General features: G+C 36.3%; 1 protein-coding gene across 1 annotated transcript; it reads left to right on the forward strand.

Annotated features, from left to right (window-relative positions):
- Positions 1-1,171: 1,171 nt before the first annotated feature.
- Positions 1,172-27,276, forward strand: LOC108774646 (uncharacterized). The gene is made up of 26 exons (XM_018540796.1): positions 1,172-1,402; positions 1,656-1,943; positions 2,122-3,915; positions 10,207-10,371; positions 11,458-11,643; positions 11,794-11,970; positions 12,350-12,515; positions 13,114-13,225; positions 13,303-13,420; positions 14,397-14,445; positions 14,542-14,714; positions 14,888-15,075; positions 15,164-15,305; positions 15,566-15,729; positions 15,945-16,101; positions 16,367-16,578; positions 21,619-21,737; positions 22,766-23,025; positions 23,937-24,353; positions 24,575-24,811; positions 24,880-24,981; positions 25,208-25,377; positions 25,533-25,728; positions 25,823-25,971; positions 26,050-26,208; positions 26,520-27,276. Exons 1-26 carry the CDS (start codon positions 1,172-1,174, stop codon positions 26,638-26,640), a joined length of 6,252 nt encoding a protein of 2,083 aa, XP_018396298.1. The 3' UTR covers positions 26,641-27,276.
- Positions 27,277-27,458: the final 182 nt, after the last annotated feature.

Below are 27,458 nucleotides of genomic sequence, written 5' to 3' on the forward strand. Positions count from 1 at the left end.
CGATACAATTTTAACGTTAATGTTGTTGAAATACTTCTATCATCTTTCGGCGATCGTCAGAGATGATGATCAGAATCAGAAGGATTTACCTTCGTGCAAAATGCGCGTATTGGGCGAAATGTATATTAATAATATACATTTTCAGGTATATATATATATATATATATAATAGACAAAGCGAAAGACGTGTGCAAAACTTGACTGTGTTTTGACCGGTTTTTCTTATTTACGAGATACGTTCATGAATTATGCATTTCGTCTCGGAAATGATACCATTCATATCGCATGATAAGCATTGCCTCTTTGACAGCGACAGCTGTCTTTGCAACGTCAATCGTGCATCATACATCCCGGAAGCAAAACAAACGTCAGTCATTCACCGTCGGTTTTGAAGGAAGTCGTGAGGGTGATGGGGAACTGTAGGATGATTTGATGGACATTTGGAAGGACTCGACTTCTCTCGTTCGAGTAATATCGAATATAATATTAAAGCGAGGCGCAATCAGGTGCGAGTTGTATATGTTCCTCCACTGGTGCGGCTTCATTCGCTCTTTGGACGTCACAATCCAATATATACTTACAAACACGATGAAGAAATCTTAATACATAAAATTTAATTCGCGCTCTAATATGGAATAACAGATTTTACATTTTAAATTACCAATAAAAACTCTGGTAACTCCTTGTTTGGGACTTTCGCTGTAATTTTTAAGCCATAGGAACCTCGACCTTACGATGTCGATCGTTAAATTGGCATATCTACATTTATGTCAGCATATCCGGTCTTTACAATTCTAGTTAAGTTAGTTAACTTAGTTATAAGGATCAATCTATCTTTTCCTTATATTACTATTATTATCGTGGTTATCATTATTGTACTGCGCTATGAAACCCTTTTTCTTCTTTCGATAATTTTAAGAAACTACCTGCCAGTTTTTTTCGTAATTTATGTAGAAAGATTTATAGAGGAGGGGCGCGAATATTAATCTTAAAGTTCAAAGGTAAAGGCGAGAGGGTATATCAATTTGATACAATTTCATGTAATTTTATTTTAGCATAGCAATCGCACATATATATGTCATTAGAACCATCGATGAATGGTGAGGAGACAAATTCGCTGGAGATCATGACGGACAATCGGTGGTACCCGAAGGACGAGACGTAGGGGGATATGTCTGGCTGCTTGTCGTCATCTATGACAGGATCGACAGATACGGGGCCGCTGCAGCCCCAGGAAGAACCCGCGTCGCTTCCCGTCGCTCGACCATCGTCCTTGTCGGAGGACAACGGTTCGTCAGCACGGCGAGGTAATCGTCATCATTGTCACCAGGCGCGACGTAGAATGACGTCCGCTCCTCCGTCTGGACAAGCAATACAACTCACACCTCTTTGGGAACACGTGGTACGTTCGGAATAAGAATACAATATTTTATATGCTTTAAATTTTTTGTGGTGGAAACTCTAAAAAGTGAAAATTGAGCCAATAGTAAAAAAGAATGGAGAAAAAGAAATCGAGCTACTTTTGAAATTTTACTCTTCGAAATGACAATTCATTTTAAAAGTTTTAGCGTGTATTCCTATATATATGTTCTATCTCCTTATAGTTTTCCTTTTTAAACATGAATAAATTTAACAAGCTGATCATCTTTGGATAGGTGCGTACGCATAGATTTCCGTCCGAGGTCGACACGCAGGCCACCTTCATCGAGATCTCCGAGAGACTTCGGGATCCGGAATGGGAGGTTCGCCAACACGCCCTACGGGTACTGATGGACGTTTTGCCGACGCTGAATACCGATGTCGTTGACAAGGTCATGCAACCAGTGGTGCAGGAGCTGATCAATAATTTGGGACATCCAGCGCCGGCGGTTCGTAAAGGCGCCCTGGACACGCTGCGGGTCTACCTGGTTCATAGCCCCAACAGGGAAAACATGGTTAAAAACGTAAGCGTCCGTAACTTATTTCTTTTTAAAGGAACTTATTTCTTTTTAAATTCTCAATTATTATTTCTCAATCCAAGTATTACACGAGTTTCTAAAACTTTTCTGTGGTCGTTTTATGAGCGTTTAATTTTTACGAAAATAATAATGCCTTATCAAGAAATGCTTTTCTTTATTTCAGATCCTTCATGACGGTTTGAATCGCCCGGATGCTCACAATCCGTTTCAAACAAACGTGACGACAGGCGTAATCCTGAGTGCACCTCTGCTGCTCTTTCCATCTTTGAATAGTCCTCCTCCAACAACGCAAATTCTGAAGGATGCCACGATCGCCTTCGCCTCACGATTAGTCCAGGTACCACATCAAGAAGCCGTTCTGAAGTCTCTCATGAAGATCCGTGACGTAGTCGGTGAGGAAGAATTCGAGAGTTACTTGGCAGATTATGACGACAAGTTTAAGAAGAATATTGATGTTCTCTCCAAAATATATAATATCAAGCCGACCAAAAACAAGCAGGACAGAAACCGCACGCAGGACATTATGAAGGCTGACAAGAAAGAGCGCGCCTTTGACAAATCCTGGGATAGCGACAGCGACACTTCTGGTATCGCTGAGGAAGAAGACGATCAGATACCGAACGCCGGAGGTGCGATACCACCGTCAAGAGTTGTTCTGGCAACCGAGATCAAGTTCAATGAGGAGACAGCCATCACGATGACAATCCTAGAAGAAAAAGACGACGATGATAGCGAGGATAACGAGGGAAAAAAAAATTGGAAAGAGATCGACGCGAAAAACAGCGTTGTTGAAAAATCATTGTCCGCAGATAAACGCAGGACACCCAGACGTGTCCACTTTGGCGGCGAGATCGTGAAACTAAGGACACCCGACAGCGACGAGACAGAATCAATCGAGATAACGCCTAAGACGAGGATTCCACTTCCGGTGTCGCCAGCCACTAAGATGCCGGAAATGACGAGGAGGCGACCATCGTCACAACCCTGCAGTCCTCACATGGAGAAGCGAAGATCGAAGAGAGCTTCCAGGTCAGCATCCAGCAGTCCTAAGAGAGAGTACACGCACAACGCACAGCTAAGTCCTAAGAAAAGTATTTTGACGAAGACGGGTGGACCTCTCATTGTAATCAATTCAGCAAAGGAAGAAATAAAGAACACGAAAAAAGTTAGAAAAAGTAGTGATCAAACGATTCTAGAAAATGAAGCTTCTCGCATAAGCAGTAGTTCGCAAGAAATTAATGAAACGTCAAAGAAAGAAGAAATTATGTTAGTTCAGGCTATTGCGCTGTCAGCAAATAGTGAAGACAAATTGACAAGAAGTAACGATGAAAATGATCTGTCTAAGTCAGTTCAGGTTGCAGCGATAGAAACCTCGAATAACATATCTTCAAAGGGGGAGCAAGCGATGATCCTTAAGAGAAACGATCACGTGAATGCGACCGATTTGAACAGAAGTAATGTTTCTGAAGCTTTTTTGAAGCAAGAGAAGAATTACAGGATGATAAAATCATCAAGTCCAGAACGTAAAAAGACATTCCGAGAGAAGGACGATGGCTTCGAGTTAGAAAGGGAATGTTTGAACGAACAGAAGTCGTCAGGAAACAACTTGTCTCGCAGGTCCAACAGTTTCCCGTTCGGATCACCAGTAAACGAGTGCAATGAGCAAATAGATTGTCTGCCCGGCGGCGACTTCATCGACAATGACGACGATGATGACGACGATGAACGAGACGTGCGTACTTGCGGCATAATTACGGACGATCGTGCGGTGACCATCGTGAACGGTGAGGGACAAAAAGAGTGGCACAGCCAGTACGACAGAAAGAAGGAGAACTCGTCAGAGGGGAACGAAAGTGTCACTTGTAGTAGTAGCGAGAGCGAGGGTAAACCGCAGGAACCTAGCTGGGAGGAATTGGGATTGGTTGGCCAGGAGGTGTTGGATGACCTGCACAACAAGGTAAATTGATGCACGTGCAAATTTTATTATATAAAACGTATCGTTGATTTTTTTGATGAAATATTTACAATTAGTATAAATACATCTCTTGATAAATGCAGCTTTGCCTGTATTTATCTCCATCGTTAAAACTTATGTTTATAAATAATAATTATATTTTTGGTATCACTCTTGAAATTCCCCAAATAATATTGTATTAAACTGATCGAAGTCTTCATATTTATTAGGTGTACAAATTAGTTCGGTCCGTTTTCTTTTGTGTTCAAAAATGCATTTATTTCAAAACAAAATGAATGAACAGATTAATTAAAGTATTGCCCATCGCTGGCTACTACTTTTTCCCATCTCTCAGGCAATTTTCGAATTTCATCTTGAAAAAATGACCCGTTTTTGGAGGCGATCATCTTTTGGAAAACAGAACTAATTTGTACTCCCAATGATATTGGATTATATATAGAAATTATATTTAAAAATTAACTCGCAAATAACAAAGGGAAGAGATCTTTAAAACTATGAACATTCAGCTGTAATTCAGTTGGACTCATAGACCTTAATATATATTATATATCACAGTTGGAAAAAATCGTGATGTTATTCTTTGATGAAATTTAAGTTAGATGTGACTTCGTGGAAATTTGTGTGAGATTCATTTGGCACCATTCTTGCCGCGTGTTAACAGGGTAATGCCCTGCTTCAACGTCGCGATCCTTGACGATTAACGTGTCCACTCAAGGACCCTTGACTTTAGGACAAACCGCCGGTCCGATACATTAGGTATGGTGAGAAGTAGGTCGATCGATTTTCGTCGTCGACAAAAGTTCGTCGCGTGACGTAACGTGATTTAAGCTCCATCAATTATCAGGATTACGTGTGCGCGTGTACAGGCTTAACGTATTTTTCTCTTTTGTTTTTTTAAATCTCACGAATAAGGTGCCTGCTCTGTGGCCATCGATGATTTACATCAGTGCTCTAGACACGATAATTATATTATAATATTATAATATTATAAAAGACTGTTGACGCAGAACTCATTACACTCGATCAATTTTAATTAATAAACGTAGCATATTCGTAGTAAATATCAGGCGAATAATCAAACAGTTCAAAATCCAGTCTTAATTTCTCGTACAGTCTCCGCACCATTTCTTTGTTTAACTGGCTGAAGTATATTTTGGAGGCGTTAATATAACTGTTACTATGTCTCCATCTAGGCTTGATCCTGTCTTGCAATCCTAATTTATTGATTGTATACACCTGATCTCTCCACAGCGATTCCACCTGAAAAATTATTATTACGTTACATGAGCTCTAAAATAATTGCTAATATGAGATATTCCTTATAGAAATTTCAATACATACATATTTAACATTTTTTAATTATTTGATAGTAGACGTACCGATAGCGGTCTCATTATTGACTGATTCTATCTTTTAAATTATATAATATTATATTTCTCTTGTATAAAAAACAGAATTTTTTTTAATATTTTCATTATGTTTTACATTATAATCAAATATTTAATTTTTCAATTTTTTTATTTTCATAGTAATTTATTCGCTTGATACTTTTATTCCTAAAGTAGCACAGCAATATCTATAAAGCGTTAAAAGAGCGCTTATATGATTTTTTCGCGCTTTCTTGACGCTTTGTAAACTCTACGTATGTGCTACTTGGGTACTTTTAGTGTTAACGCAAAAGATTACAAGCGATATTCAGCGATTTCGGATGCAATTTTCGATACCTTCGAGATAATGTCGTATTTAACGAGGCACGGCGTGCAAAAGAGATAATATGGCATCCAGTGGTCGTCTCCGTAACTACCTAGGTCAGTCTCGATCATGTATTCGACGAACTCTTGGAAGGTCGGTTCAACCCCAGCTGGCGGCGGTACACCCTCGCGTCGAATCACTTGATTCAATCGTGGCTCCGTGAAATTTTCTTCTAAAAATTTATCAAATTCATAGCCTTTTTTCTTTAATAATATTAAAATATATTTGATACGTTGTCAAAACTTAAAAGTTAACCCTTCAATCAATGAACGCTTATTCGATATATCTATATCGAATTTTAAACAGTAACAAAATTTATATTTTTAACGAGAACGAAATGTGGTAATGAAAAGGTAAGAAAGTAATTATATATATATTTATCAATAGAAGGATTATATAATCGTAAAAATAAATCTGTTCTCGTGGTAACGGTTATCGCGCAGAATAAAAAAAAACAATTTTTAATCAATGTTTCTCCTTCATTTTATTGTTCTCACGACTTACTGCGATACTTTTGCACAATCTTGGCTCCGTATTTGCGATAGAAGTGAAGCGTCCCGTGTTCCCGTCCGGCGATGGAGTTTTCCAGTTTATCACGATAGGCGCTTAGCACCCTCTCGAAAGGATGTCGCACGACCAACAATCTTCTGCTCGTTGTCAAAACGCGATCGGCCTCAGGATACTCAAGTTCCGGTATCACTCTTCTGGCGATAGTCGACAGCTGCTCTTTACCATTGTTTAGCGTCTCCTCGGGCACGTTCATTAACAGACAAAAATTGTAGAGCCAGGTTGTGGTGCCGGCTTTGTATACTGGACAGTATGATATGTTGTGTACTCTGTGCAGAAATCATCATCTTGACATTTTATCGATCGTTAATAGCTGAAATATATTTTCTTTTTTTCTCTCTGATACTTTTTACGAACCTATCCATATAGAAGACGGCATACTGCGGTGCAGGTGGATGCCTAAATGGAGAATTATCGGCAAGCTTTCGATAAAACCCCAAATTATATTTTTTACATACTCTTTCAACATTCAACAATCGTCTCATGTTGTCCGCTTCAGCCTCGATCTGGGATAAACGATGCAGAATTATACTCAATCTCCTTGAGATTTCAAATCTCAGTGACTTACCATCAGTTTTCTCAGATCGTCGTCGATAGGAAGAGGTCTGCTCTCATCGCCGATAACGGCGAGGGATAGCTTCAGCATCAAGAAGACAATTCCAAGACAGATGATGATTTGAAGTATCCGGAAGAGCGCGCGTTTCCGCTGCCGCAACATGATTATATCGATATGGCGAGATATGGTTCTCACGTTCACAGTTTTGCAAATGTATCATTTGGCGTATCCTCCGCTTATGATTTTTCAACGACGTAATTTTCTAAAACTCACGAGACGAACATTCTCTCCGCCTTCTGCCGAGGCAACTGACACTGACCAGTTTCGTGCACCGTTTCCCGACAGTGATGGATCTAAAGTACTGCCAGCCCCAAGCAATCTATTTGGTAACAAACAATTATAACAAAGTATTGTTATAAATGCACCATCGTTTTTTATGATATGGACGATTCTGTCTGCAGTTTATATGCATTAAATTTATTGCTTCACAACAAATTGTCATTTTTTTAAATATCTTCTAATATCTAATATTGATTGTGTAGATGTGTTAAAAATGCGCCAATATGATGTATGTTTAACTGTATTTTAATTTCTATTCCATAAAACATTTTATATTATTTTAATCAATTTTAACGAGAGATAGGACAGATAGATAAACCAGTTCGGTAAATAAGTCCACTCCTGAAGTGTGAGTGGGGAATGTCATGGCCAAAGAATTCCGCAGGTTCTAGGCATACTAATTCCGTTAGCTCAGCTGTTCAAACGGTGCAATCGCTCTGGATAGCGATCATATAATCTTTTCTTAGAGCAGAAATGTAAAAAATAAAAATTTATATATATATATATATACGAACGATAAAATCCAAATTCGATTAATCAACGATCAGCGATAAAATTTATTACTGCGAAAAAATCAACCTTGAAAAGTTAATACTGGCTGTTCTTCTTTTAAAAGACACAGTCGACATAAGTGTATCATTCTATCTGTGTTATTCATTGAATATGCCATGAAGGATAGAACCGACGGCTTGTGTCGATCGTGTCTTTTAAAAGATAAGCAGTCGCGGATCAATTATAATAATATAATACTGCTAAATTTATATAAGGAAACATTGTACTCGCAGTATTAACGCATGTATGATTAAAGTTCCAGCAACTGTGCAGATCGAAAGTATGCTTTATGTTCATTCACCGAGTAACTTCAAGGTCGCTGCACCGGCTGCACTAGACCTTTTTATGAATGCACGTGCGACCTCGTCGACGTGCGTCTACGAGAGGCCTGTGAAAATAAATACTGATGCCACACGATCGATTTCCGTGAGACATCGTTCGCCGCAATCAAGGGAACAGAATATATATGTACACATATATATATATATATATATAATATACAATCTCGAGCAAGGCTTCGACTTATTCGCAACATCGTATTATGCTGCATAATTGATTCGCGATGTCACCTGCGGGCTCTATCTCACCTGGACTAGGTGCTTTAAAGTTCAATATAAAGTCGATTCTCGGCAAAAAGATTTAACAAAGTTGCTTGACGTAATCTTTTTTTATTTATCATAAATATTTAGGAAATTAAATTTTCAACTAAAATTATTATAGAATGTTATTATGGAAGCAGAAATTTTCGAAACGTAGATGTTTCATGATCTCTGTAGTTCCCATACGCAGATCATTCCAATACCTAACATTGTAATAATATCGCAAACATTACAGCTGTAAACTTCTGTGTTATATTCTTCTCAATTAAATCGCGAAAACGTGATAATTTCGATAAATTACGCGAGATGCAAAAATTCTTCGAGGACTTGGCTTTTCCTTTCTTAGTGATTCAGGATGAGAACAATAAATACTATCGCTTCTGTTTTTTACGCGCTATATAAATTTTAGACTTTATGAGCGCAAACGTACATACTCTTATATCATGCCGCGTGATACAACTCTTCGAGGCTGATATCAGCGCCCGTATGAATATTCCGCGGGTGAAAAACGACGGGAGATCTGCCTCGCGGATCGTTATGCTACGGACGGGCATATATAAGAGAGGGCAAACGCGCGTGGTAAGCTGCAAGAAAATAATTAGGCACGTGTTGCGTGCCGCGTCGTTCAGGTCCAGGAAGGCGTCATTCCCGTGTATATGTAAATCGTCGGCAATTGTACCCGTCGCGTTGCACCGACGTGGCTGTAAGTGCAATTTTCAAACTGTTCTCTGATTCATTGTGGCGCAAGTAGAAGTATATATCGATAGATACACTCTGCTTAGACTCGTCGCCTTTGTTCATTCGTCGACACGAAAACGGATGAAGACGTTAAAAAATTATTGAAAAGGTTAATTGCATACACCGAAACCGTGAAGAATGCGGTAAAAAAATATATTAATGCGATGTGTTCGTATCGATTCTGCGGTTATAGAGCTCGATAGAAGTGCACGCGGTGAAAATGCGGATGTATTGCGTTCAGTTCCGCTGCGACGATCAATAATGTCGACTGTGAATTTCTAGCGACACTGCTCACCTGTTTGTAATTGAATCTGCCGCAGGAGGAATTCTTTTATTCTAATTTGTTTTTATTCAGGAGATGAAATAGAAGGAAATCGCGAAAGTAGAAGAAAATCAAGTATTGTTAGAAAGATGTATTAGAAATGACTAACATATGTGATTAAAGTGACGTTTTAGAGATTAGATTTTACTCGAGTATTTGACTAGTTAATCCCGAGAACAACCGGATAAATGCGGCTTATTCTTATCACGTGTAATTGTTGGGAGATTTGCATGTGCACGCGAGACGATTGCATGGATAGAAGAATGAAACAATCGGCGAAATCGATCTTATGATAAAATTAACTTTTATTCTTCAGACATTTTGGTGCGTAAGTTGGTGATCTTTTTTCGACGAGGATCATACATTTTTAAATTATTTAAGCAATATTAATATTTAACACTAGGACCATTGATAATATTCCACTAGAATTATCGAAGGTATCAATTTGGCAATTTCCTTGATTTCATTTGTTATTGAAAAATTATTTTGATATTATTTATTCCATTAGAATTATTTATATTATCATATATTTTCAATATTTTGTACTGTATATTTAATTAAAAAAAATTGAAATGATGAGCCAAAATGACACCATCGGAGATTCCAACGTTAAGCGCATCAAACTTTATAACAAAAATTTAAATATTCATATATTACATAAATAAAAATTTCTCTCTTACCACGCAATTAAAATGAGATGATAAACTTTTTTCTTTGCGATTAAATATTTGATGACGTCGAAGTGTAACTGATAAAATATCACGTGGAATGGATTAGACGGTTACGATGTATGACGTGTCGCAGAAATTCCAATCATCTTTTCGTTTGATATCTTGTCACTTTTGCAGGACGACTGGCGAGCGCGTGTCAGAGGTCTAGAAAGAGTCGCGTCAGCTTTGCGGACGTCCTCGGCGCTAATCGCGATAGAGTCGCGATTAGGATCGCTCTTGCATGCGGTGCTCGGCGGTGAAAGGAGCTGCCGCGTGGCCGCCGCCGGCTTAGCGGTGGCGAAGGTGAGCTCGTAATTCCTCGCACCTCAAGATCACCCTTAAATACACCGAGATTTAGGCTAATTTATCGCCGCCGGCAATCGCCGACGGATAACGCTGCAAGCCTAGTTATTATGTAATATATATGCGCGATAAACCGGGATGATATCTGTCATCGGTCTTAAACTCGACATCTCCAAATTTCGATGTTTAAAAAGTTTCTTTTTAATTTTTCGTATTCGGTCAATCTGCAATTGCATGACAAGCAATTTCCATGTCTCTCTGTTTGAACATTTATCAGTATTACTTATAAATATGCGAATATTTAGCTTTAATTTTTTGCGTAATTTTATAATTTTTTTTTATATTTGAAGAGGTCTTAATATAAAGCCGAAACATGTAGTAGGCCTATAATATTATTTATTTGTTTTTGGATTAATTTTTTTAAATACACATATTATATAATTTAGTTTTTAGTTTATCATTATTTGATTCCTATATGTCCTATATATATATATATTTTTTTTTGTATTTTAAAAAGTTTCTTTTAAAGCCGAGTTTAATTCTTAAAAGCCACGAGAACAATATGTTGCACAACAAAAAAAGATTTATTATTGAATCTTAATACATATTTCTTTGAATGGTGCTAAGGTAATTATAGTAAATGCTAAGGCATTTATAGTAAATAAATATATATATGTATGTATTTAGTAAATATTTACTGAGAACTATTCAAACAAATATTTATTAAAAAGTTTAAAAATATGAAATTGTTACTCAAGCCATTAAAATTCAGTGAATGTTTCGGTAGCGCGAGATTCTTGTGAATTTACGACATTTATATCCGCGCATTCTCAGCCTTAGGAGCATTTAAACTTGAATTACCAAGTTTTGAAGCGCAAGCAGCAAGGCCACTTATGACATGTATAGCCACGTGCGAGAATTGCGTAAAAGACACTTTTAGTGCGATGCGGAAAGAAAATAATATTCTATAACTTTTAATACCAAAGGTTCATGACGTATTGTTATTCAACTTTCTAAAGCTTATATCGTTAAACTTTTTAGAGCTATACTTTCGTATGTGTTTTTAGAAACTATTTAATATTTTAGGTAGTGGTTGCCGGTGTCTCGGAGAATGCACTAAGAAAGAAATTGGCGCAGCTGGCCTGGGGCTTGGCTAGACAAGGTGGTCCATCCGCGGCGCAACTCGCTCGAATCGCGATGTTACGGCTCAAGCCTAGCCTGCTCTTGGAACAATTACTGCAACCACATTGTCTGAGTGCCAGAAACACCAAGGTCTCTCTAAATTCTTTTGGGATAGAATCATTTACTTTAAAGAATGAAGATTTGACAAAAATGTTGAAAAAATGTCACTCTTTAGAGCGAGATTTATTCTACAAATTTTTTGTGTCACACATTTTAACACTAAATTCGTTTTTTACGCAGACAAGAGAGAACGCGTTGCAGCTGCTGATCTTCTCACTGGTGACATTTCCTAGCACTGAGTTCAAGCTGGAAACTGTAGCCATCCGAGTGGCGACGATGGTCGCAGATCGACGACGCAGAGTACGTCAGGCTGCGCTCGACACCTTGGCTGTTTTGGGGCAGATCTACGATTCCGAGGTAAAACTATTTTTTATTCGAGTGTTAAACCCATGGCACACAGAAAAACATACAGTAATAATACGTAAATGAATCAGCCAATCAGTATAAAGACATAACTGATAGCAAACTCAAAATATTGATTTATCTAGGTATTGCGTAAGTTCTTTGTATATCTTACCCTTCATGGACTTTCTACTATAAGCCGTTACCTATAGGCTTTAAATTTTTAGCCATAAAAAATTGACCGATCATATATATATAGTCGATTAGTGTTTTCACATTCGATTGTGATTGACCAATTTTTTACGACTTAACTTATAGAAGAAGATAATGATTTATTATAGAGAGCCTATTTAATCTTGAGCATTGAATGAAACAACACCTCGTTCGTTTGTAGGTGGTCCTTGAAGCGGGAAGACGGGTAAGTGAGGGAAACCCCGATGCCGAAGCGATGTTGGCCGCCATTAGAGCACGGTTGGCTAGGAAGTCATTACCCCTGGTGTCGGCCGATGGTCTCGTGGTGTACGGTTTGCAAATTTCACCGACTGTTCAGATCGCTACTGGTAATAACAACCGGGAATAAGCGAGGAAAGCATAATGCACCCGTGTAGATAAAATCTTACGACAAAGTATAAGTTTTATTGACGATAGTACTCTAAAAAAGAAATTTTATTGTACGAGAGTCGCGTTGCAATAGAAACTTTGTTCTATCGTTATATATTTATTGTAAAAAATAATAAAGTTTGAAATGTTATAAACTAAATAGATTTTATATAATTAGAAGATATTGTAATATAAGATACAATATCAGGTAGCGTAATCAATAAGTTAATTTTCCTTTTATAGCTGCATAGAAGAAATCACGTAATTAGTTTCTAATAAAATTTAAAAGCAGCCATGACATTGCGTGACATTTTAATGTAAAACGAAGTTTGATATTACATGATTATCTGCATATTATATATCATAAAGCCTATTCTCTTGATTACACGCATATTATACTTCTTTTTTCTCTAAAAGTGCACGATTATACATTTATATTATTTCGAATACAACGCAAGTGTAATTGCAAATTTTTGTATAATTAAAAATCCTACATATGTATATTCATATTATTCATTCAACGTGCATCTTTGATTTTTACGAGAAGACAATTTTTAGGTCCCGACGTTGATTGGATCGTGGCAGGAAGCGGTTCAGTCTCGCCTGGCACCGGTCGTAGTAGAGGTCAGATTATCGCCACGTCCAGATCAGCACAGGGGAGAGCATCCAGGTAACTGCATATGATTATTCAAGGAAGCTCGAATTATATATTTGCCTAAAATTACCTGAAATGTCGTGTCATTTTAGAAACGATTTCTTGAATAATCGCGAGAGTCCGTGGATAGAGAGACCCAATCTTGTTGCCCTAGGTGTCGGATTACAAGCCAAGACTGAGCAATCGACGGCCTGGCAGTCACAAATTAATGTACGTTGGATTGCATATTTTCCATTTTACTTCTTTCGTTTCTTATACGACCGTGTTGTGACAAATATATATTTATTTAAGAGAAATCAGTTTATAAATAATATAAAGAAAGATAGTAATTAATAACAATTTTCTAATTTTATATAACGAGATTTTATATTATAACGATTTTATGATACATATATTTCTACACGTTTTGTATATAGCAAAGAATATCTAATTGACATATTACAATATTAACAATTCTCAGAGACATTAGTAATATTACTTTACACGAAAAGTATTATTGATTTCTCATTAAGTACGGTGCGATGTATTGCACGTTACTTTTTCAATGTCATTGTTGTTACTTATCGAGACGAGATATCAACTTTGCAATGCAAATGTTGAAATATCAAATACACAATGAAGTAGGAAGTAGCGACAGAATATACATCTTTTCTCTCAAGCTTTATTTTGCATATCACCTCGAGTATTTCTCATTATGAGTAAGGAACTTAAAACACGGAAAGCACTAACTTTCTGCGTGATTTAATAACATCATATTTTTCATGATTTGCATTCGCGTCTTAATATCGTCAACTAATATTTACAAGATGAATATTTATAAGTTGTTTCATAAGGTCGTCGATATAATACACTGTAACGTAAAGGAGAATGTTGCTAAGAATATATCATCTCCAAAATTTAATATTTTATACCAGCGTAGAGTTTGTTTGTTTTTAATTAAATTCGATGGTGTTTTGCAGCATATAAAACGCAAAATATTCTTAAGATAATACATAGGTTATTTTAATTTCTCTTTTTTTATTTTTTATTTTATTTTTTATGTAGTAACGAGCATCCATGTCTCGCAATAAAATATCGCAACGATTACATATATATTTAACCGATTACATTTTTTAAATATCACATGATTAATAGACGTGTAATGTTATGCTTGTATTTAAGGATCGAGTATTTTTTTCTGTTACAGAACAATGAAAATGAGATAAAAGGACTGAATGGGCGACACGCAAATGCGGGTAATGCAATCTTTTCTGAATTCTACTCTAACTGGTCATTCTGACCAGTCTGATTAAATCTAACAAGAATTTGAAAGGATAATTTAAATTTTCTAGGAGTGTCTTTAAATGCCAATTTAAGATTCGAAGAACAATTGCGATCAATTTACACGCCATTAGACCAGTACGATTTCGTTGAGACGGATGCTAAAAATCATAGAGAAATTTCTGACAATTTCCAGCAAAAAATGCGAAATCGCAGAGACATTAATGAAGTAGCTAAAGAAAAGGTAAGACTGTCTTATAGTGAAATGAAATATTATAAATTATTCTTGTTGTATAATTTATAAAAATTACATCACAAAATGCTATTACAAATACCTAATATATATTATATATATATATATGTGTATATGTATATATAAATACAAAGTAAAGAAGTGTTTAAAAAATATACTTATAGGAAAGTATTGCTCTCAGAGGAGAATCCAGGATACCAGTATTATTGTCGCGTGAGCGTTCCAAAATAACATCACAAAATCGTGACAAATCCCTCAACTTGGAATATGTCAATTCCAATTCACGAAAGCAAACGACTGACGTGTTAGATAGTAATCGAAATCGGATAAATTTGCGACAGGAAAATGTCGGGTGAGCATTCTTCATAATATAGAAAACACAAATTTATTTCAAGTTAAATGAATATTACATATATATTGCGTTAATATTGTATGCATAGATCGTACGCAGCAATATATCAACGACGAAAACGTTTTCAACAAGAAGAAAATCAGACCTTGAATCAAACATTTGATTCACATTCTAATAGTTATCGGCCAGCTCCTTACACAAAGACTTTGGGAGTAAATAGAGAATACAGTGTAAGCTAAATATTTCAAATTATTCTCTCGTTCACAGAAGAAAAATTATGACTCGATATATATAGAAAGTAATTTTTAATTTTGTTTTTTTCTTTATATATCACAATTCTCTTCAGATATTAAATTAATTAAGTTAAAATATCATGTATAATGTCAGTTGTATCATAAATTTTATACGTAAATTAAATTTTAAATATTGTGCAATAATTAATTTTGTATAAATAAAAATGCAAATTGCAATTATGTTTATGATTTTGTAGGATATAGTAGGAAACAGAGAAGTAATCTTTTCGGATGACAATTCGCACAGTTACGACAGATTCATGGACAATAAATTTATGAACGAGAACAAAAGTTCGAATTACGCGGGAGGATGTCAACGTTCGCTATCCAGAAATATGCAGCAACAAACACTCGTCGAAGCGTGAGTTTTAACAGAAGTAATCTCTTTTTGGTTGAAAAAATATTTATTTATATACATATAATGATGTAATAGAGCCAATAAGAGTACAAACGTGGTTATAAGTACGTGAGTTTTCAATTTATTCTTCCTTCTTAGCAATTAAACGTTTCGATTCACTTTGGAGTCTTCTTCAGCTAATACAATTTATTTATATAATTGATTTTTTTCTTTTACAGGTATAACTCGATTCTCGAGCGCCAAAGGAAGCTTATGGATAAAAATGTCTACGGGCCGTTACAAACTCCTCCAAATCCATCAATCCGCGTGTATCAGGACTCTCAGAATCTGGATACGCAAGTTCCTGCGGATAGGGATAGGAACGCGAGATATTGGGTAAATCTTACGCTAAAATAAGTCATCGGAATTTTTATATTTGAATCCTAATTCTGACCCAGACAGTACTATGTCCGAAATCGTGACATAAAACGTTTTTTCCATGGAGAAAATTTCTGGTTGAAAATAAACGAATCATTTTGGATACGGGTGTCTGAAGAGATTCAAATCTTTTAATTTTGTATTTAGAACTCAGTTTCAAATTTAGCGCCTTAGGATTTAAATATATTTAACAATAAGTATTGATTTACGTAAATTGTCGCAGCCCAATGATCGTAGAATAAAAGATACAGCAGCGACAGAGCACAAAACTGAGATGGACTTAATTTCGTTAAATTCACAGGAGAACAGGCGCCCTTCTTCAGAAAGTTTCGCCAGTTCTCATCGCAGAAGATTGCGATCGTTATCCCCGTCACAACTTCACCGATCACGACAGTTGACTTCCAACAGATTTCACGCCGCGTCGATGTACGACATGTAAGTTCTTTGCTTTTCATAGAGTAGAATTTTTTAAATAAAATCACGTCGGCACGCAATCATAAGATATAGCAGGAATTTTTCTCTTTCTGGTCTTTTTTTTCTTAAACGCTTCATTAATTCTCATCAGACAAGATCAATTAGATCTTAAAATAACTTGCGAGCAAGATGCCGGTGTATCGTCACGCGAGATGATATGCGTAAATATTGTCTACCAAATCGGTGAGAGATTGAGCTTTAAAATTCAAATAAATTCATACTGAAAAGGATTACATCATCAAAATTGACGTTTGATATTCGACAATTTTGACCATATGATTCTCTTTGTCGTTAAAACATTTGTTTGCACGGCACATGAAAATTTATCTTGAAATGAGACTTGCAAGAATTTGCGCGGCTAAAGAAATAAAATTATTAGAGACTGTCACCTCTAACAATATTTTATATGCTTGAAATAATAATATAAGCTGAAATAGTAATCGTAATATTATCGACCTGGCAAGGTACGCGACCTCATATTTCGCTTAATCTCAATCTCTCTGCCCACGTGACACATTATTCTTAAGACTTAACTTGTGTGTGTGTAGCAAGATCCAAATTGTCGATAGAGTGGCGGATTTTAGGTCGACAAAAATCACCTTGCGTGCCAGCGATTTTTACAGCCGATATACTCCGATCGGCTCTAAATTTATATGTATATAAGTGTGCAACTTTTCTGTTTCGTTACCTCATCAAGATCGCGAGAATTGCGACTTAACATTTAACACGCCTTCGCATAAGACTCGCAAAACATGCCACTATATCGCAAGTGGACTAATTCTGACTGCTCGAATTAGTCGGTCGATAAAATTAAGAAAAGGAAAAATAATGAAAAGACGAAGAAAAGCGCGCATGCCGCACGATAGAAAAATGCCTCAATCGTTCTTTCGTCTCTTCCGTGCAGAAGTTATACAACTGAAAATTCGCACTACCTGAGAGTGCAACGGATATAATGACGCGGGTGCTATGTGCATGGTGTGTAACATGCGGGACTATTGTAGATTGTCGAAACGCCTTGCCGTACTCTATATCGTCTATTCCTCCTCTCATTGAATATTTTACGTCTAACAATAAGCCGGCCACTAATCGCTATTCAATATTCTGGAATATCCATTATAACGGCGAATATCAAAGGGAGATACTTTATGTGCAAATTGCAAAAAATTAGTTTTTTTAATATTGAATTCTCACCATCTGAATTTGATTAGCACTGTGAAAAATGAAAGAATTTCTGAAAGCAAAAAAAAAATTTCTCCGAGTGTGTAACCTCTGACTCAGTGTGTTGATTTCTTCGAAACATCGATTTTTCGAGAAATTGCATGATTGAGCTGATGAAACGTTCGGGAATTTCACTTTAGCATGTCGACAAGTAAAATAAATTTTAAACCAAAGTTGTAAAATGATAATAGCCTCGTTTTTTTATATCAATAAGATTGAATTTTAAGTACAATATTTTAATATCGTGATCTTCTCGAGATTATAAGAAACTTGGAGTAGACTCCATGACCTGTGGTGGAAAAGCGATAAATGTGCTTGGCATCTTTCAACCTCCTTTAACCGCGTTTCACTCGGATCGCATGACTCTGCCAACCCTTCTTTCGTGACCACGTAAGGGGAGAAGGGTGAGTTATGGTCAGCCTGGTTTACCGTCTCATAAGAGGGTCTCGAAAGGGTGATATCTGAGTCTTCGTAGAAAATGTCCTCGAGACAAGAAAATTTAAAAGAAAACTTGATTATATATTTTTTATCCATCCAAATTGAGTTTTCAATTTTACATTTTTATTATGATTGTTAAATTTGTATCAAATTTCTTATTTGCTTATTTCCTTTTTACTCTCTAAATTTTTTGGAGTGGAATCCTACTTTAAAGGGTGAAAATTGAGCTAGTCTTGAAAAACAATCTTTAAGAATAAAATATTATCTTTAAAAATAAAATTTCGTTTTTCAAAATGATAATTCACTCAAAATTTTAGAGAGTACGTTATCACTCGGTTTTTCATTCGTGCATCTTTTATTCCTCCTTCTGTTCCATCACATATTTTTTTGCATGTTTTTAAAAATCGGAATTGCACCTCGATTTCTCAAATTTTTCATGTCTCTGCCCTTTTCTCTGCCATGCGGTTAAAAAGAAGTAAAGTGCGGAGGTCGGGGAAACGAACGGACATGGGGCGGGGACGATGTGGGGGTGGCGGTGGCAGCGGTCAGCGTCGGGACGCTTGCCGTCTCTGCTATGTGCCACAGTCGTGCGTACGTCGTCGATTGTTACGAGCGCGTATATCCTTCGCAATTATGAAGTATGCCTCCTTGTCGTCCAACATGGTCCTCATCCGCGTTTGCTATTTTCTCTCGCTATTTTCTCCTCGTATGAGGTTCACCGCGAGAAAATCTATCAGCGATAAACTAATTGAATTCGTTTAACATTACGCGCGAGTGTCACCGACCTCTGTCATTTAAATCGAATGACAGCGAGTGCTCAGAGAGCGTTGTGCGTAGAGAACGTGGACACGTGGATTTCGCGCAGCTGTTTGCGTTATGCAAGGTTCGCCCTTGAAAAGTTGCCAAGTAACGGATGGCAGAACGATGAACATCGTAATCTCGATCGAATCGTTGCTAGTTCGACGTATCGTACACGATAGTCGTAGGGCAATTGCGGATTTGACCAATTCGCGGGAATATGTGGCGACTTAAATGCGACTCGCGAGTTCCGGTGTATCGTAAGATTGCAAGAATAGTACGTTAAAAAATGAAATAGTATATATGTAAAACAAGAAAGTTACTTTTTAAAATCTATTCTTATTTCAAAACCGTTTTAAGTAATGTCTTAAGATGTTGTGCGACTGTTTGATCGGTTCATGACATCTTAGAAAATACAAGAATCGACTATGAATACCGACCTAAAACTTTTAGAGTGAAATCCACTCTTAAAGAAAATTAAGTCACTATTTTCTACGACTCTTCTTTGGCCTAATATTTCCTCTTTAGATTTCATTCGAAAGAATTTAGAGAATAATAATATTCGGGAATAGAAACATCTGATGCAGGAGTAAGTGAAATGGAATGAAAAAGAGTGAATTCGTAGAAAAGATGGATATAAAATGTACGACCGTAATGATATATGTTTTTGGAATATAAGTCTCTTGAACACACTTGATCGATAACTAATCTGTAGCTCGATCTTTCACGTTTCTGCGCGCGTTTCGCGGTTCGGACATTCCAACGCATCGATTTCATACATATCACGACGCACAGAGCGTTATGATAAAGTGTTCGCCAATGTTTGAAATTGTCATTAGTATCGATTGATTCTTCGGAGCTCGCGCGCTTATTTCCTTTTACCGTTCTAACGATTGAGAAAGGTCGAAACTTGGTAACATTTAACCTTTTCCATTCGTATTATTATGTTATACAATATTAATTACTTCCTAAATGGCATAAAATTTAAAAAAAATTAAATAAAGAAGACGTAAGGTTCGGAGATTAAGAGATAAAAATTAGAAATGCTAATAGATATAATAAAATTTAGTAAAGTGGCTAGACTTTAATAGTAAAATTTTGATGCCTGGAAAGAAAAAAAAATAAATTTTATTGCAATATGGTGTATGTACCCATTTAAAAATTTAGCTAGATATCTGAAAATAATTTTGTGTGTAAATTAGTTAAATTTTCAGATATTTCAGCAAAATCGTTCTTTTTTTTATAATAACAGGATAATTTTTTATTTATTTACAAAGGAGGAATTTTTTTGTAATTTGTGAACGAATATGATCGTAAATAAATAACGATTATGAAACAGTATTGCAACAAATCGTTCAAACCATGACGTCGCATTCGCTGACCCCGAGGGTCAATCCATCGGGTGAAACGAAACCCGTTTCACGGCCACGACCGAGAACTTTCATACGAAATCGTTGATGAGGTATCGCGGATATGAATTTCAAGTTTTGTGCGGGATGATCTTCAAGTTCTGGCCGATCGAGATGAAGGAGATGAACGGAGATGCCCTCGTCGGTGAGGCACGACCGGTAAGCAGGTCCGGCGAACATAAAATCGCGAACGCCGTCCTGTTTTGCTGTCCGTGTGTCTTCCGATGCAGGAAGTCGGTCGGTGTTAGCCGCGACAACGACGGCGATGGAGACGGCAACGCGTCCATCTCGACCATCATCACTACAACGACGCCGGTCATCGCTTTGAGATTGAATCGAAACAGCGACACGGTGTATGTTGACCATCGCGGATCGAATTTGAGAAGGATGAAAGATGTAGCGCGATTTATAATAGATGTATAATAGTTGATTAATATTGAAAACCGCAGAAGCACTGTCGATAAAGATAATATTCTATTCTTTATGAAAAGAAAATAGATATGATATCGATCGAATAAAAAGAGAAACGGTGTCAGTTGCTGTGCATTGAGAAAAATATATTAAATTTTAATATAAATATTTGTTTTTAAATAGTATTAACTTAATTTACTTACAATAAGTATAATAAATATTTATTGAATAAAAGAATCGTAGTTATATCAAATGAATGTTTTTTGTATCAAAAATAAATATACTTAGTAAATATTCAGTCAGTACTTTTCAAATATTCAAAAATACAATTTTTTCAATGTGAAGTGTAAAACAAAACTCCATATTAAAAGCTTAAAAATGTTACTATAAAAAAGATAATCACGTAATTTTGAGGAAAGCTCATCTCGGCTTGATCAAATAATCGGCTAATTTAAATATTATTACGTTAATTAAATTTTATACGCTCAAGTATAAAAGACACGTTAGTTTTACATAACACTTGTATTATTTTACTTACCTCGATTTGCTATTCTGGAATATAGATTCGTCGTGTTTCAGCTTATAATCATGTAGATATGTAACTAAAGCTCGCATGAAAATACCATTTTGCGCACTAACCCCGCCATTACTGAAACATTAATATGTCGCGCAATAGTTGCATGTGAAATTACTTTCAAGTCGATTTCTATTTTTACATCTCTTGCAGTAATAAAGCAACGACGGTGAACGAGGAAGAATACAATGTACGAAACAGGCGTCACTTCTCGCCCGAAGCGAAAGGCTGTCACGTGCAAAATTCGAACAAGGAGGAATCGCGGTACCAAGGTATGCAGTTCTCTTTCTCGAAAACGTTCGCCAGCAGGAAGTTCTGACATTTTCAATTTAATTTTTACTTTTGACACTTAATTGAACTCTACAGAAGTGACATCTACACTTTTGTCGCTTAAATTTAAAGTGTTATCAAAAAATTAACATTCTCATGGATATGATGGTTATCTTTTATGTAACACCTGATGTGATACATCGGATCGCACATCTTGCACATCAATCGCGCTGTGTATTAAAAGGACTCGCATTCTCAGCAAAGAGATATAATAAATGAAATACAATGTAGACTTTTGGCCTGAAGCGCGCAACTGGAAACATAGCGAAATGGAACGAGAGGTTCTTCACCTCGTCGTTGTGCATGCATATAGAGTTTAGGTCTAGCTGACGCGCCGGCCGAGGTAATCAATATTCCGCTGGTCAAGTCTAAGGTACGATCGAACGTCGCGCTGCAGCGGAAAGTCCGATCGATAGCCCGTCCCATCTTCCAAATTGCAATACATTTAAATTAGTGTCTATTAAGCCTCGCGATATTTACAAACTTGCAGACGGAAAATTCCACGCCAAGACTCATTTCTTACACTCTAGCGAATCCACGAGGAGGTCATATAGCCCCCCTTGTGGAGTCTTCTTTTCTAAAAATATTTGTAACGAAATCTTATATATATTTTTAATATTTCTGAAATACTTAATTACAATTTTATTCCAAAATTTTGTTTAATTTAAGAAACTTCTATAGATGTAAAAAACATATATAGATACCATTATATTATTTTCTTGTGTTAATAAAAATTTAAATAAAACATTTTATGAATTATATATTTAATATTACTATTATATTTCAATGTAATATAATTTAACATTCTATATTCTTTTCATATTTGATCTTAAAAAAAGTTTCACTTGCGGCGCGCCAATGGCCTTTCCTGTAACAAATTTCTGGATCTGCCAATGAGATTTTTTAAACATTTATTGACGTCTTACAGTGAGCATGTATTATAACATCTCTGAACGTTCTGAATTCCTAGAGTTTTTGCGTTCCTTCTCAATCGGCACGTGCGAACGTCCGAAAAGCGCGAGCAGTTCGTCGTCGGACATTTCCAGGAATGACCGATCGGGACCAGAGGAAAATCAGGACGCGACGTTGCAAGATTACAATGACAATGATAATAGTGAATCGTCAACCCCGCAGAGCCTGAACGCTGGCGATCCGGCGTTCGACGTTATCACGGAACAGACGGCGGCGAATCGCCAAAGCGCCACTCACGACAACGTCGATTCCTTTTTCGTAAGAAATCATCGTCTTTACTAGTATTTTTTTCCTCTCACAGTGCGACGAACCGCTGACAAATCCAATTTGTAAATCGTAATCTTTGCGTATACAGGGTGGTCTATCACCGACGAAGAGTAATTCAGTAATAGATTTTTTTGCATATTTGGAGTCATTACTTCCTCAGCGAAAACTTAACCGGAGTCTATCGTTTGACGCAACATTTTGTTTTTCACCATTAAGTATTATGGTAATTAAACGTCAGATTAAAGTTCAAATAGACTATGCTTGAAATTGCTGAAGTTATTCAGCTACATATCTATTTAACAGACATTCAAGCTTGCTTAAAGACAATGTATAATTCGCGATCTATTTATAATTTTACGCATTGCGTAATTCAAAAAACATATAAATAATTAGAATTATAAATTTATCACACTATAATGCTTTATTTTTATAAATATGAAAGAATCGTATCAAATATATATATTATAGGGTATAATTACTCGTGATTGATCAATTATACTGGTGTAATGAAAATTGAAAATCTATAAAAGCTTAGCCATATATATAAGTGACATAAATTATAATTTAACCTATGTATTCGATGTCGTATTTTTTGTAATAAAAGAAATTTTTCTCATTTAAAATTGTATTTATATTATTTGATACATAAAATTATAAATAGAATTCTGTTTCTCGAACTCTATCGTGAATTATAGATCATGTAAAGTGAACTTTATACAATAACATTATGTTTAAAAAAAAAGTGTCATTGTCATTGAAATGTATTTAATTCGAGGAGATGTCATTGAATTCGAGCTCAGATACTATTATTTTTATCAGATATTTCTGTTCTTTCTACAAATGTGAGTTAAGATAATTCGGCATTGTACAATCCAACGGAATAACTTCTCGAAAAATTTTAGACGTCGTTGGATACCAACAAAATGGAGTACCCAATCACGACGGCAGATGCATCGACTGTGGACGAGGTGTCGAAGGAATGGAGCAGCGAGGATGATATGAAACCGGCCAGTCGAATTGGATCGATTTCCAGGCATTCAAATCATGAGTTAATTACCGTGGATGAAAATTGCAATAGAAGCACAGAAAGCAGCTCCGGCGTTCCCGAACAACCGGAGGACGACAGGTCGAGCGCGCGAAGATCAGTTGTATCCGCGTTATCGAACGAGCGGATTCTACCCTCGTACGAAGACACGAAAGTTACAATCAGTCCCAAAAAATCGGAATCGTTGTATCTGACGCCTAATCACAGTACTCATCATTCGCCAATCTCTAATTCGCCGACCAAGCGAAATTCTCGTTGTGGTTCGCGCAATTTGGTCAGTATAGACGATAAATCATTAAAAAAATATAATATTATTATATATGCGAAATTACATTTCTCTTTCATATACCGTTGATAATAATAGCAAGTAAAATTTATAAACAATCATTGCGTATTTTAAACTGTATTAAATTAAATGAAATACAAGTTCCTTTTTTTAATATTAATATTTACTCCATGGTGTCTTCTATTTAAATTTGATTTTTTAAATGTCAGATTGAGACTCCCAGGGATTTCAATGAGGAGAGAATAATCGCTTCCATAGTACCTAACGAGGATGCTTCCATTCGATCATTGGACACCGTTGGTCACCCGCCTATAGACATCAGTATAGTCGGTGATTCACCAGCAATTATCATCGCATCAAGGCCCCATTCTCACGAAACCGTCGAGTACGAGAACACGAGAAGCGTCGAAAATGATAATCCGCATAATAAGATTAATACTCAAGAAGTAAGATGTTTTTATACAATTAAACTGCCTATTGAAGGACACATTCTGATTGAGATATAATTATCTAGTCCACGGAAGAAGAATCCAGCGTGAACGATGCTTTGGAGGACAAACAAAGTAAAGATAGCGCAAGCGAAACGAATACGGAGCCAGGAATATTGAAGATAGAGGTACGATATGTATAGCAATAAGACACTTCTTTGTACAATAGAATTTTAACATAGAAAAAACGGTTTTGTTAAAGTATCTAAAAATTTAAATAGATACAGATCTGAAAATAAATTTTGTTGGGCTATCAAAATAATTATATATAAGACACTTAAAGTTATTGCTAAAATGTTATACAACTTGTCGTAAAACACATACAAAATTAATGCTTCTGGAACTCCTCTGTAGTCTGAACCTGCAGAAGATGTCGAATCACGTAGAAGAATGCCCTCGAAAGTACCAGTACGCGGTCCTAGTAGGTGTCGAATGCCTTCTAACAAGAGAGCTATGGAGAAGCCCTCGGAAAAATCCAAACGAATGGTACAACAGTGCTTTTCACAGCTCGAGAATAAAGACTGGTACGTGTCGATTTTGTAAAATATATTATATTAATATTAGCATAATCATTTGGTGTCTAAATAATTCATTACCCGAATAATTAAGAAACAAGGATTATATATATATATATATATATATAATGAACTTATTATTCAGAGCGTATCTTGCGTTTCAGGGAAATAACGATGAAAGGTCTGAAAGCTCTGTCACAAATTTCGAAGCAGCATCCAGAAGGCTTGGACGTCTGTACGGTTGGAACGATAGGAAGGCTTTTAGGACGACACATAAAGAATCTTCGATCGCAGGTGGCACGGGCTGCATGTCTCGCTGCCGGTGATGTTTTCAGTTCTCAGATTCGGGGTATCGATCAGGTAGATGTATATATGTCATTCCGCATAAAGGCATAGGCATTCAAACATTTTTATAACATTTTATCAAACGCTTATTTATTTTCTCTTCGAGTAGGATTTGGACGACATAGCTGGACCGTTGCTTCACAGAACAGCAGATACCAATCGATTTCTTCGATCGGACAGCAACGCAGCGCTAGATCAGATGGTGCAGTATCTTCCGCCTCATAAAACCATCGGTATCATCGTACTTCGAGGAGCCAGGTAAGTTTCCAATTGCGATTGAAGAACGTTTTTTCGTATGACAAAGCTTATCTCTCGATTGTGATTTCAATTTTCCAGTCATCAAAACGCTATTGTTCGCGCGGCGACCGCGCGACTGTTATCGGATATCACCGATCGCATTGGACCTGATCATATTATGATTTTACCGCGCGATGTAAGGGATAAATTGCTAAACACGGGCGCAAAGTTGTTGATGGATGGAAATCTAGATGCGAGGTGAGTGAATTTACAATTGATCTCATTGTAATATACATTCTCACATCCGTGAAATCGATACACTAAGGAAGAATTAAATTTTACTACATATTTATTTGAATAGCATCTAACTAAATATTTACCTACAATAAATAAATATTTATTCGTTTTTTAAAAAATGACAGTTATATGAAATTAATGATTCTTTTATACCACTTTACATTTAATAAATATTCAGTAATTAACTTATTCAAACAAATGATTTATTAAAAATTAGTAAACTTTTCTTCAGAGTATTGCAATCATGATCGTCATAACTTGAATTTCCATAGGAATCATGCGAAAAGGATGTTTCGGCGACTGACTCGCTGCGAAGGTTTTCGTAAAGCGTTGACGGACGCGGTGCCCGAAACGACATTAAGACACATCGATAAAACTATGAAGACCTTATAGTCGAACGTTCGATTAAATCTGCATTCGATGTACTCGGACTATCTCAAAAGACTGTTTCTCTCGCAGGATGTTTTTACGATCCGTTAGAAGCCACTTTACGGCATAGACATGAATTTTCTACAACGTATATACGCCGAAAAAGATGTCGACAAGTAGCCATATAAATAGCTTTTCTCTCCTCCGCGCTGTATATTTTTAAAATTAAATGGAGCGAGAAATGTGACTTTGGAGATCAGAAGTCAAGGAAGATACACGAAGAACTCGATGAGTATCCACCATCGTCGCATTCAATCTTGTTTTTTCTCGTCGACGAATTTATCGCGCGACGAAGTTTTGATACTTGTAACTTTAATACATATACGCATGTATAATAATTTTTTATATGATTGTATAAAGGACGCGCTTCGGCGCAAATACATTTGGAGAACTGTAGTGCCTTCACGTCAGTGATCGTAAATTACGCAATTGTAGCTCAATTACATTGTAATGTTCGTGAAGTAAATCATCTTCGTGACATAAATTGTTACGTGTTTCGAAAAGAGTAAAGAACGTTGGCTTGCTATGATCTTCACCAACTCTACATTAACGAGTTGCAGGAAGAGAAAAAAAAAAATATATATATATGGAAATTTTCCTGAGGAAAAGAATTCGTTGCTGATGGCAATGAATCTGTTTCGGAATCGTTAATGCTTTCGTGAGCCGAAAGTTTAGATTCGTACATTCCATATATGTTTTTTGTTGTAAATTCGATTGTTACTCTCTATATATTTTAAATTCTCGGAAATATAAGAGAAAAAAATATCAGAGAGCGTCTATAA

This window comes from Cyphomyrmex costatus, unplaced genomic scaffold (genome assembly GCF_001594065.2).
Source record: "Cyphomyrmex costatus isolate MS0001 unplaced genomic scaffold, Ccosl1.0 scaffold270, whole genome shotgun sequence".
In the NCBI taxonomy this organism is placed as follows: Eukaryota; Metazoa; Arthropoda; class Insecta; order Hymenoptera; family Formicidae; genus Cyphomyrmex; species Cyphomyrmex costatus.